Source organism: Rhinatrema bivittatum, chromosome 7, assembly GCF_901001135.1.
Source record: "Rhinatrema bivittatum chromosome 7, aRhiBiv1.1, whole genome shotgun sequence".
NCBI classification, from domain to species: domain Eukaryota; kingdom Metazoa; phylum Chordata; class Amphibia; order Gymnophiona; family Rhinatrematidae; genus Rhinatrema; species Rhinatrema bivittatum.
This window is the reverse complement of record NC_042621.1, coordinates 86,691,743-86,703,894: the sequence shown is the minus strand read 5'-3', so window position 1 is coordinate 86,703,894 and position 12,152 is coordinate 86,691,743. Positions and strand designations below refer to the sequence as shown.

Below are 12,152 nucleotides of genomic sequence, written 5' to 3'. Positions count from 1 at the left end.
GGCATCACAAACAGAGAACCGACAGGGGCAAGCACTAGTAGATTCCAAAAGATTCCCCAACTCAAAAGGCATTTGTGGGGGATGAAAGCTTAACAAATTAGCCTGGTTCCTACACTTAAATATATGCCAGAATATTTGTAGACATCCTGAAAAATCAGCCTGGTCAGAGACCCTGCAGTAACAGAGCTGAAGAGCTAAGGGAGAGGCGGGAAGCATAACTCGAGAGCAAAGGAGTCATGGAGACGCGCAACTCTAAAGGCAGCAACTACAGCTCTGGCAGGAAGCTCTAGAGGCAAGGAAGTCGGAGTATGAGTTCCTGTTCACTGTACACCGACGTGATATCTTTGATGAGCGGCGGTATATAAAAATTTATAAATAAATAAATAAATAAATAAATAAATAAATGGGCAACTTTAGAGTAAGGATTTCTTGGTAGGTAATTCCAGAGCAGAGAAAGCAATGGTAGGTGGGCCTGCAGAATATGGGAGTGCATCTTGAGACTTAAGGGAGCACTGCTAAGCGTAAGCAGCGAGTTACAAGAGCAAACTGCCTCACCATCATGGCGATGAGCGCACAAATGTAGCTCTGCTTCATGACAACATGACTCAGTATGTGGAAAGGAGATCGCTCCTCGTGGTGCTCAGCCTTCCTCTGACCTGTGACAAAACAGAATGTGGAAACTTAACAAATGATCGAAATAGCCCATCCAGTCTGCCCAGTTGAGCTTTGTTCACTTTGTGCATATGGATTTTCATACTCAACCCAATACAAGCTGTGCCCTCCATCAAGACTTCTACTGAAACTCCCGACCCTTTCCCACCACCAGTCTCCATCTCTCTCCCACATGAGCCCACAAGCTGTGTAAGGTCGACTAAGCCTCGCTAAATTTCTTAGAATGTGGAAACTTCCGGCAATGGGCAGTTACAGTGGTTATAAAGGGTGAGACTTGCCTTGTCGTCTGTGCTTGTTCTTATGCTGGTTGCTGCAAGTTTTGCTCTCTGGTGGAGAAACCAGGGGAGACATTTTTCTACGGAGGGAGTAAATCCTATACACTACTCCTAGGCTTAAGGCCGAGCATCTTTTGGAAGAGCATCTGTGAGAATTCATGGGGCCACCACCAGAGAGTTTGCCATTCAAAGAATCATTTGTTTCCTCTGCAAGAGCTGAGTAACAGACTGTTTTATTTGTGTTTAATAAAACTCAAGGTTTGGGTTTGCCGGAGGTGGAACTGCTGTGGGTTTGAGGAAGCAATTCGCTTGAGGGGGAGAGGGGAATTGTCTGTTCATCCACGGAGGGAAAAAGTTTCCCAGTTCATTAAATTTCATTCTCTGGGCCTGGTCCTTTACCCCACCTGCTCAACCAGTTTTGAAGAGTCCCAGTGATCAGTGACTTGGACTCCCAGTAACTGATTGCATTTTATGCTCCCTGGTAGAGGGTTACATTAGCTTTTTCCATCTTTCTGCTCACCTAGGCCTTCTTGGGCTGGGTCTCCTGTCACTGGGGCAGTGCAGTCTTCACAGGCCTCTCCAGGTGATTTTACGCTCGTAGATAGCATGGGCTGCAGGAACAGAGAGAGCGAGATATAGCAAAGGACACACAAAGAGAGAAGGGAGCATATGCGAAACAGACATAATAAGGGAGGGGAGAGAGGGGAATGTGGCAGATTTTGAGAGACAGCAAGTACTGATCTGCTCCTTTTGATGGTAATTTTGTTACATGGTGCAGACAAAAGTCGGAAATATGCACACAAGATCCACCAATTATACACACACACACATCTGTTTTGAAGACTATCCCATCAAATCCCAAAGTCCAAGCTACACCGCTCTATTACCTGCAGAAATTTTCCATGAATGTTTATTGCACACTTTGAAAAATTCAAAGATGCGTGTACATGCAAAGCCGTCCCCAGGAACGCCTCCACTCAGTCCTCTGCACGAAGAGGCGTGCACTGCAGATAGGGAGGGCAGCTTGCCGAAGCCCCCAACCCAGGAGATTTGTACGAGAACCTAAATCTGCTGCAAACCGTGGGCCCTACGGTGGGGGAAATCTGCAAACAGGCTCAACAACCTGCAGCCTTGTAGTGTGCCCAGAATAAGTGGGTGAACTGATGAGCCAATTGTGGTTTTTCTGCTGTTGCTCTCTCCTATTGGGCATTGTGGGGGCAATCTTCAGATTCCCCACAGAGTGGCCACGGTTGCAGCGCTGATGCTGAAGGACAGACTCAACAGATGGGCCCCATCTCCATCTTGTGCCATCTTTGTAGTTATGGAAATCACCTCCTTCTTCTGCAGGATCAAGGTTGAAAGATCTCTGTAAATTTCGGTCCCACTGTCCTTGCAGCTGAGAGAAATCTCTTGAGGTCTCCTGTTGGCCGCGATCTTCTCCTCAGCAGGATCTCTGCAAGCGCCATCACCTTCTCAGTCTGCAGGGTTGGCCATCCCTGGTATTTAAGACTTGCTTGCAGAATATTTTGCACCAGGGGTCCTGGCAGTACAGTCAGCATCTAGGGGATCCCCAAACGTGGATATTTTTCCTTCTCACCCACTTCACTGGCTTGGTCCTCTGCAGGTTTTGGCTGCGGTTCGGTGGGGTTGTCAGCCTGCTTCTCTACTTTCTATTCCGACTGGTCACATCCCCTTGCTAGCTCAGAAAGGGTGAGCCTCGTCCATTTCACTCAGCTTAGTTCTGTTTTCACTTCCTTCATTCATAAGTTGTTTCATAATAGCTTGTAGTTTATTATAGATTACCCGTTCATTATTCACAATATGTTCCATGTAAACCGCCTCCCCGGCGATAGTTATCCATGTTAAATGTGAACCGGAGTGATATGTATTGTATACAGGAACTTCCGGTATATAAAAACCAAAAATAAATAAATAAATAAGGTTATATCTGCTTTCGTAGTCATCTCAGCCATGGGATCTGTTTTCCTTTCCCCAGTTTGCTCTGAGTCAGTACTGTTACTCATCACTTCAGCAGCGCCGTGTGTGCCGCACTGCACACAGACATACATGTACAAAAGACTGTCCCTGCTCCCTGGAGCTTACAGTCCAGGCACACAGATAAGAAAAATGCCTCACCTCCCATGAACTATGTAGACTGGGAATCACAAAAAAAAAACTCACGGTCAGCTGATTCAAACCAGAAGTCCTTTTCCCACAAGGCATTTTAATTCCCGTAGAAATAATCAGCAGGTGCAAAGGAAGTCTAATCATGGATTAAATTAGATGATAATTTCACCCCTGGGGGATATGAGATTTAAGCAGCCACAGTATGGGATTCCTCCATCCGGCTGCATTTGTACACGAGCTCTCTCTCTCTGCCAGCACAGCGGAGACTTCTCTCTTCGATCGACATTAGGGGATCGTAGCGACGGGACTGCCCACGACCCATCGCTTTAAACCAGTCCCTCTCACTGCTCAGTCACAGCCCGGGTCTCCCTCCTTCCAGTGCCGGCCGGCACGCCGACGTTTCTGCTCTTAAGAGCCATCAGGGTCCTCATGGGAGCAGGGACTTCAACAAGACGCTGGCGCTCCCCGCTGTCCTCGGTATGCACGGCCGGTTCCGCCTCGGCGCTGGAAGCCCGTGCTCCCAGCTCTTGCTGCGCGGAGATTCGGTCGGCTCCCGTGGCTCTGCGATGGCCCGGCAGGATTCCCATTAGGATCTCGTGGGCAGCACAGAAGCATCCAGACTTCCGCTGCTGCTGTCAGCAGATGCTCTTTTACGTTCTCAATTACTGCTGTGATTGATGATTTTCGGGATAAATGGAGAGGCTTAACCAATTTTTTTTTACTCCCGGCATGGAAAAAAAAAATAAATCAAGCATCCATGCTGCATGCAGCTCACTAACACCCAAAAAACAGGAAGATGTTAATGAGCTGTCTGTGTTAACTGGCATCTGAATTATCTACAAACTGTTTTGCAAGTGCTGATGCTTAAATGCATGAGAGGCAAAGGCAGCGTGCCCGCTCCCTGTTCTCAGCACTTCCTGCGTGCGCCCCTGATTGTGGGACCAGCCTGTACTGACTGACCATTCCTCACCTTGCTTTCTTCAGCCTTTCTGTTTCTTTCCAGTGGTATTAGCTCCACCGCCAGCTGCGTGCTCACAAGACTGGAGAGCTCATTGTGATCAGCAACATCTCTCTAAATAAGAGCAACAGAGCAGAATCGCGCACATGTGAGGCAACAGGTAATAGCAGACCCCCGCTCATGGGGAACCGCCCAGTCAGAGTTAGGGGAGACCCAGCTCATAGGGAACCGCCCAGTCAGAGTTAGGGGAGACCCCCACTCATGGGGAACCTCTCAGTCAGAGGTTAAGAGAGACCCAGCTCATGGGGAACCGCCCAGTTAGAGGTTAGGGGAGACCCCCACTCATGGGGAACCACCCAGTCAGAGGTTAGGGGAGACGCAGCTCCTGGGGAATCATCCAGTCAGAGGAGACCCCCACTCATGGGGAACCGCCCAGTCAGAGGTTAGGGAGACCTGAGCAGATTTTTCAGATTTCTGCAACTTCGAGTTCTCTATCCTCACCTGTCCATGGGCAACAGCTTTCCTCAGTTTCAGCAGCGAGGTCATGGTGAGGTAGAGCAGCAGTAAGATGCCGGGGTTCACGTATACCGGCCAATCATGGCTCATGTTCAGGACAAGCTCATCTTGACTTGTACAGTTTGTGCTCTGAATTATGTCCTTTAACCCAAATACTCTGCAAAAATGGAATCAAACTGTCACATAAGGACAAGTCCACGGGAAATCCAGTCACACAGAGATAGACCCACACGTAATACAGTCAGACGGGAAGAAACCCACATGTACTCCAAATCACACGGGGATGGACCCACATGTAATCTAAACACAGAAGGCAGCCCAAGTGTATTCTGGTTACTTTATTACATATAATCTGGGCACAGAAGAGCCACATATAATCCGGCCATCCAGGGACAAGCCTGCATTTAATCCAGTCACAGGTTGTCCACATATATTCTGGTTCTAGGGAACAGGTGCACGAGTCATACAGGGATACGGAACCCAAAGATTCATTATAACATATGACCATCTCTTTTCCTGAAATGCCAGTTATTGCTTATTTTCTCTGATCCAATGCCACACGCCAATTTATTTATTCCCCGCTGCTAAATTTTACTTGATCGGGCTCTTTCCTCCCCGTTATTAGACACGCCATTATCTATAGAATATGTTTATCATTAGTTTATTTGTTAATTGTTCTTAATTGGTTCTTAATTTATTCTTAATTGATATTTTTATGTACACCTGAATTCTTATTGACTGTAAAGCTTGTTGCTGATTTATTGTTTATTGTAAACCGAGGTGATGTTATTAACGTGCCGCTGTGTATAAAAAAAATCACGAAATAAATAAATAAATAAATATGGACATCAACCTGCAGGCACAGAGAACTGTAGAGTAAAAGTAACATTATCCTTAAATAAACGAAACGAAACCCAATTTAATTTAAGGATTGGCCCAGCATCTCGGAGGAAGGGTGATGCGCTGGCATGTGGAGGACCAGAGTTTAAGTTCCAGGTTAGGCGGCTGCTCCCTGGGATACTGTGCAGGCAGCCCCTGGGCAGAGGGAGTCCCAGCCATCAGTTACTGGTGGCTCTTAGTGACCAGGCTTAGGGCCCGTGATTTTAGAGTCCGGCGTGGACCCCGGAAGATGACCATGGCTGGACTAAAGTTGTGGGGAAGATGTTTAAACAAGAAAAAATATCCCCGAGTAGTTATGAAGACTCACAGTGCCAGATCCCAGCCCTGGTTCTGACTGAATTGGAAGCCCAAAAGGAGGAGGAGGAAACTGCAGAGTCCCTTCCATCCACCTCCCCTCCCCTCCAATAAAATAAGAATGAGGCAGAGTGTAATTACTGCAGGGGGGGAGAGCGTAAGGCCCCCCCGGTGGGGTACCTGCATATCAGGGAGAGGAATCTTCCTTGCAGAGCCCCTGCATGCACAGACTACTGCTTCTGCTGCCGCTGCCCCAAAGACCAGCCTCATTATCCTCAAGCCAGGAGAGGAGGGGCTCACAGCGGCCTCAGGGGCATGGCTCCAGCCTCCCCCCACGTCCAGAAACCTTCCAAAACTGTTCAACCAAACAGAGGGCTTGCAAGTGGATGCTGCAGTTATAAAAGTGTTTAATTGGGAAGATGGCCATTGTCCGAGGGATGCTCCCTAAATGAGGTCAGTGTCCTCAGGGAAGCCAATGAGATATCAAGCAGGTTTCAGACCCCACCTCCATTCACTGCAGAGGTTGGTTGTTGTGTTCTCAGAATTTCAGACAGTGCCCATCCATATCATTTCCTCATTAATGGCCTCCCGGTTTTTTTTTTTTTACTGCAACAACAGATAGCTACCGTTGCGCTGCAAAAACCTAAATCTCACCCTATTCACTAGCCAGGCCTCACACCTTGAAGCCTTTCATCCTATTCACTAGTCAGGCCTGGCACACCCAAGCCTTTAATTCTGTTCATTAGTCAGTGAAAGCAGAGTTGCTTACCTGTAACAGGTGCTCTCCGAGGACAACAAGATGTTAGTCCTCACACATGGGTGACATAATTAGATGGAGCCCCAATGCGGAAAACTTATGTCAAAGTGTTTAGAACTTTGACTAGGCACACTGAGCATGCCCAGCAATGCCCTAAATCACATGGCCATGTGGGGTCCCCCCTCCAGTCTTGCAATACAGAATTATGATTAAAATAAAAAAAATAGGAGAAACCCAACTCCACGGGATGGCACGAGGGTTTTATGGAGGACTAACATCCTGCTGCCTTAGAGAACACCTGTTACAAGTGAGCAACTCTGCTTTCTCCGAGGACAAGCAGGATGGTCATCCTCACAAATGGATGAATCCCTGGCTACAGACTGCTCTCCAACACAAAAGGGGACCAACAGATATCTAACCAGGTGCCAACAGGAACAACAATGGTGCTGTTAGTAACAGAGTGAGAGACAGCCTGAACCCAAACAATGGGCCCCAGGCGGGAGAATTGGGTTCTACACCTCAAACAGGTTCCGAAGGACAGACTGGCCGAACCTACTGTCACTTTGGCCATCCCTATCCAGACAATAATGAAATGTGAATTTGTGGAGGGAACTTCATGTTGCAGCCTTGCCGATCTCTTTCATGGGAATTGCTCGCAAGTGGACCACCGATGTTGCCATGGCTCTGACAGAATGAGCCTTGACATGACCCCCAAGATGCAATCCCACCTGGGCATAACAGAAGGTGATGTAATCTGCTAGCCAATTGGATAGATAGTGTGTTTAGCAACAGCAACAACCAACCTATTCTTGTCAAAAGAAACAAAAAGTTGGGTGGACTATCCATGGGCTTCTGTCCACTCCAGACAGAAGGCCAAGGCTCAGGCTCACTTGCAGGCCAAACTATGCAGTGCTTGTTCGCCTTGATGCGAATGGGGCCTGGGAAAGAATATTGGCAGGACAATTGACTGATTAAAATGGAAATCAGTCACCAACTTAGTCAGGAACGTAAGGTGCATATGCAATACCACACTGTCATGATAAAACTTAGTATAAAGTGGATAAGTCACTAAGGCCTGGAGTTCACTGACCCTGCGCACCAAAGTGACCACCACCAAAAATATGACCTTCCAGGTGAGGTACTTCAGGCAACAGGTGCGCAGCAGCTCAAAAAGGAGCTTTCATCAGCTGAGCTAGCATCACGTTGAGGTCCCAAGACACAGCAGGAGGCCTTAGAGGCGGCTTCAATTGAAGCAGGCCCCACATAAAACGTATAACTAAAGGCTGTATAGAAATGGCCATACCATCTACAGTTTGGTGGTATGTGCCAATTGCACTGAGATGAACTCTAATGGAGTTGGTTTTTAAGCCAGCCGCCAATAGGTGTAGGAGATAAACAATTTTTGCATAGGGCAGGAGCACGGATCTAGAGCCTTCTGCTCATACCACAAGGAAAACCTCCTCCACTTCAGTCCATAGGACTTTCTAGTGGAAGATTTTCTAGAAGCCATCAGGACCCTAGAAACATCCTCTGAAAGATCAAAAAGCTGCAGGATTAACTTCTTAACATCCAGGCTTTTGAGCGAGAGGGCTTGGAGGTTGGGATGCCACAGTTTGCCTTGATCTTGCATGATGAGATCTGGGGAAGTCCCTAGACTAATCGGTGTCCGGATAGACAGCTTCCGCAGGAGTGGAAACCAGACCTGTCTCGGCCAATGAGGGGCTAGGAGGCTCATAACCCCAGGTCCTCACAAAGCTACAAGAGAGTCTTTGCTACTAAGGGAATTGGAGGTTACACATACAGAAGACCCTTGCCCCAATGATGGATGAAGGCATCAGAGGCTGGTTTGCCGTCTGACTTGTACAGAAAGCAGAATCAAGGCACCTTCATGTTGCAGCGGTTGCAAAGAGATCTACATCCAAGCTCCCCTAGAGACTAAATATTCAATTTGCTACCCCCTGGTCCAGTGACCACTCATGGAGTCAGATGGCTCGACTCAGCCCGTCCGCTACCACATTCTCCGTCCCAGCCAAGTACATGGCCCTGAGCATGATCCCTTGAGACAGGGCCCCATGATCAGATCTGAACTGCTTCCTGACACAGAAGGTATGATCCCGTGCCTCCCTGCTTGTTGACCTATCACATAGCTACTTGGTGGTCAGTGTGGATCAGGACAACTTTGTTGGACAGCCGATCTCTGAAAGTCCATAGTGAGTACCTGATCACCCAAAGTAATAGGAAGTTGATTTGACCACAGAGTTCCTGGGCAGACTAGAGACCCTGAGTGCTAAGCCCATCTACATGAGCTCCCCACTCCAGGGTGGATACATCCGTGGTTAGGACAGTTTGGGTAGGGAGACTTCGAAACAAGATCCCTTGTTCCATATTTGAAAGTACCTGTCGCTAGGACAATGAGGCCCAGAGAGATGCAATCCTGGAGGCTCTGAGTGGCCCGGCTTCACTGCAACCTCAGGGACCATTGAGCTTTGCGCATGTGTAAACATGCCTAGGGAGTGACACTGACGGTTGTGGCCATATGGCCCAACAACCTCAACATATACCAGGCTGACACCTGTTGGCTCTGTTGGATCTCTGCCATGATGGTTATCAAGATGACGGCCCGCTGGCGAGGAAGGAAGACCTTGGCCTGAGCCGTGTCTAGCAGGGCTCTTATGAAGTCCAACTAAAGTGCCAGACTAAGATGGGACTTCTGGTAGTTAAGAACGAACCCTAGTGACATCAATATCTGGATGGTCAAGCACATGGACCTGGTGGCCCCTGCCTGAGACATGCTCTTGACCAGCCAATCATCCAGATATGGCAAAAACATGCACTTCCAGCCTGCAGAGGTGCACCGCTACCACGGACAGGCATTTTGTGAAGACCCATAAGGCTGACGCAAGCCTGAACAGCAACACCCATTACTGGAAGTGCTGTTTTCCCTCGACAAATCGGAGATACTTACTATGACTGGGGAAGATCTCAATATGAGTGAATGCATCCTTTAGGTCGAGGGAGCATAGCCAGTTCCATTTTTGCAAAAAAAAGGGGGGGGGGGGAAATCAAGGTGCCCAGGAAAACCATCTTGAATTTTCTTTTTTTAAAAACATGTTCAAGGCTCTTAGGTCTAGGATGGGATGGAGTCCTACTGTTCTCTTTGGAATCAGTAAGTACCTGGCGTAGAATCCCCGCCCTCTTTGCCCTTGTGCTACAGGCTCGACCACTCTGGCCGTTAAGAGGGAGGAGAGCTCCACTAGTAGTACCTCCTGATGTGCTACCGGACCCCAATATGGGAATGGAGGGCAATTTGGCAGGACACCCAATAGATTCAATTGGTACCCTTGGCAAATGATGGACAGAAGCCACTGGTCCGAGGTTATACTGGACCACTGGTTCGCAAAGAACCAAAGCCTGCCTCTGATCAGAGGATCCATCATTCCAGATATGGGCAACTGGCTTATGCTCCCTATGGCCCAGTCAAAACCCCATCCCCGGAGTTGACTGAGGAGCCAACTGGGGCTTGGGGGCTCTCTACTACTTGGGATGGCCGTGGGAGGCCCGATGGTGTTAACGGGAACAAGGAGGCAGAGGATAGTATTTCCTTTGGCAAAAGACTTCCTTGGTCCTGGTCTCGCTGGCCTCCCAGATGAGGTCAATGAGTCTGAATTATGGTGGAGAGTTGTTGGAGGGTCTCATGGTAGTCTTGAAGTTGGGCCACAGCATCTCTCATCCTATATACGAAGAGATTCTCTCCAGTACACAGCACATTAGTGAGTTGTTCCTGGAGATCTGAGGTCCACAGCCATGCCATTCTGCGGGCACTGATTCCCGCTGCAAAAGACTCTCAATGCCATCTCGAAAACTTCGTAGGTCATACAGACCTTGTGTTTTCCGCATTCCAGGCCCTTATGCATCAGCAACATGAAGGTGTCCTGCAGCTGCTTAGCCACCTCCTGCACTTGCTTCCAGATGTCACGGGAGTACTGGCTCATGTAGACCTGGGTAAGTGGGAATGCAGGCAATAAGCATGACACCTTTAAATACTTTCTTTCCAAGAGCATCCATCAATCTCTGGTCCTTCCCTGGGGGTGCTGAGGAATGAGTCTGAGAGTGCTTGCCCTCTTGAGGACAGATTCGACCACCACCAACTGATGGAGCAACTGAGGTTTATCGAATCCGGCAGCCTTCTGGATGAGGTAGACCCCCGACTGCCTTTTTATTGACGGGAGGCACTATGAGGAGATGTTCCCATATCCTCAGCAGCAGCTCCTTAAGGATCTCCTGTACCGGGACTGCCACAATCTCCTTAGGAAGCTCCATGAACTGGAGGATCTCGAGCATTTTGTGCCTGGTATCCTTCTCCATTAATAGCTGAAAAGGGATGGCTTCCGCCATCACCTTGACAAACCTTGCAAAGGTCAACTCCTCAGGTGGAGACTTCCTTCACTCCTCTGGAGGAGAAGAGTCTGAACGGAGGCCCTCAGCACCCTTGGAGGATGACTCCAAAACGTTATTGCCCCCGAGGGTCATAGGGTTTCTCATCCTCACTGAAGGCAACAGGGGATGGGTCCCCTAGGTGTTCAGCCTACTTCCAGAGGTGCAAGCACCGGTGGAACTGGACGGCAGCGGCACGCATCTGTGAAGCTTCCTTGGAGAAGGAACCAGCGATGACCAGTAGGGGGAGTCTCAGTGTCCCGCCGGGCACAGATGCTATCCTGGGAACGGATGCAACTGTACCAGTGAGCATACAGACTCTACAGAACCGGTATGAGGACGGGTGGCACCGGAACTGGTTCCGGTGCCATCTGTGCCACAGGACCAAAACCCTGCAGTGCCCGGTCCACCGCTAGCTGGACTCAACGCTCCAGTTCCTCCTCGAACGCTGCCAATGCCAAGACTGACTGGGAGAAGGAATAGCAGCCAGATCTTCTTTGGACCCTGGAGGTGGATCGGTGACTGGCATTAGTACCAATAGATACCATCACGGACCCCGGCACCAATGGAGGATTGACACTCCTCATTGCAGGGTCGCTTAGTGGGTATTGCAGCAAAAGCTGGTGCATCCCCGTGCTTGGCACCGTGCACTGACTGGGACCGGTGCAGATCCTTCTTCAGCTTCCCTCAATGCTCAGCCCAATCCTTCCCCAGAGACGAGACAGATGATCCCGACATCCTCAGCCTGGAGGAGATCAACAATGGTCAGTCTCCGGCGCCCCTGTCCACCAGCGACATCAATGGAATCGATGGTCCCACTGATGTCAATGGCTTGGTGTCCATTGGTGCAGCTCCTTGGTCTTTCAAGGCTGATGCCGATGGCTCAGACTTCTTTGACCTAAAGAGCTGCTCCATCTTGTCAAGTCAAGTTGACGTCCCTTCGGGGTCATCTGGGCACAGAAGTGGCAACCCCGGACGTCATGCGATGCCCTTGTCTTATGCGGATCCGTAATGGACATGGTGTTCGGCACTAGGAACATCTCCAAATGCCAGACATGGCCATGATGGATGAAACAAAAGGGCACTAACGGAAGACTATGGCAGAGGGACGTCAGTGGCCCATGCCGCCATGGGGGAAATCTACCGCGAAACTAAACTTACCCGAATCGCCAAAAACCCCGACTAGGAGACACTAAGTGAGGGCACCGAGAAGGACCTA

The 12,152-nt window shown here is 49.2% G+C and overlaps 1 protein-coding gene across 3 annotated transcripts in view; it reads right to left on the bottom strand.

The window, feature by feature from the left end:
• Positions 1 to 12,152, bottom strand: part of PIEZO1 (piezo type mechanosensitive ion channel component 1) — a 203,736-nt gene that overhangs the window by 107,375 nt on the left and 84,209 nt on the right. For all 3 annotated transcript variants that reach the window (XM_029608624.1, XM_029608626.1, XM_029608625.1), the window contains exons 8-11: positions 4,534 to 4,705; positions 4,045 to 4,146; positions 1,468 to 1,558; positions 556 to 656 (exon numbers count right to left, since the gene is read on the bottom strand). In XM_029608624.1, the coding sequence (XP_029464484.1) occupies positions 556 to 656; positions 1,468 to 1,558; positions 4,045 to 4,146; positions 4,534 to 4,705 (466 nt within the window). The remainder of the gene's footprint in view (positions 1 to 555; positions 657 to 1,467; positions 1,559 to 4,044; positions 4,147 to 4,533; positions 4,706 to 12,152) is intronic.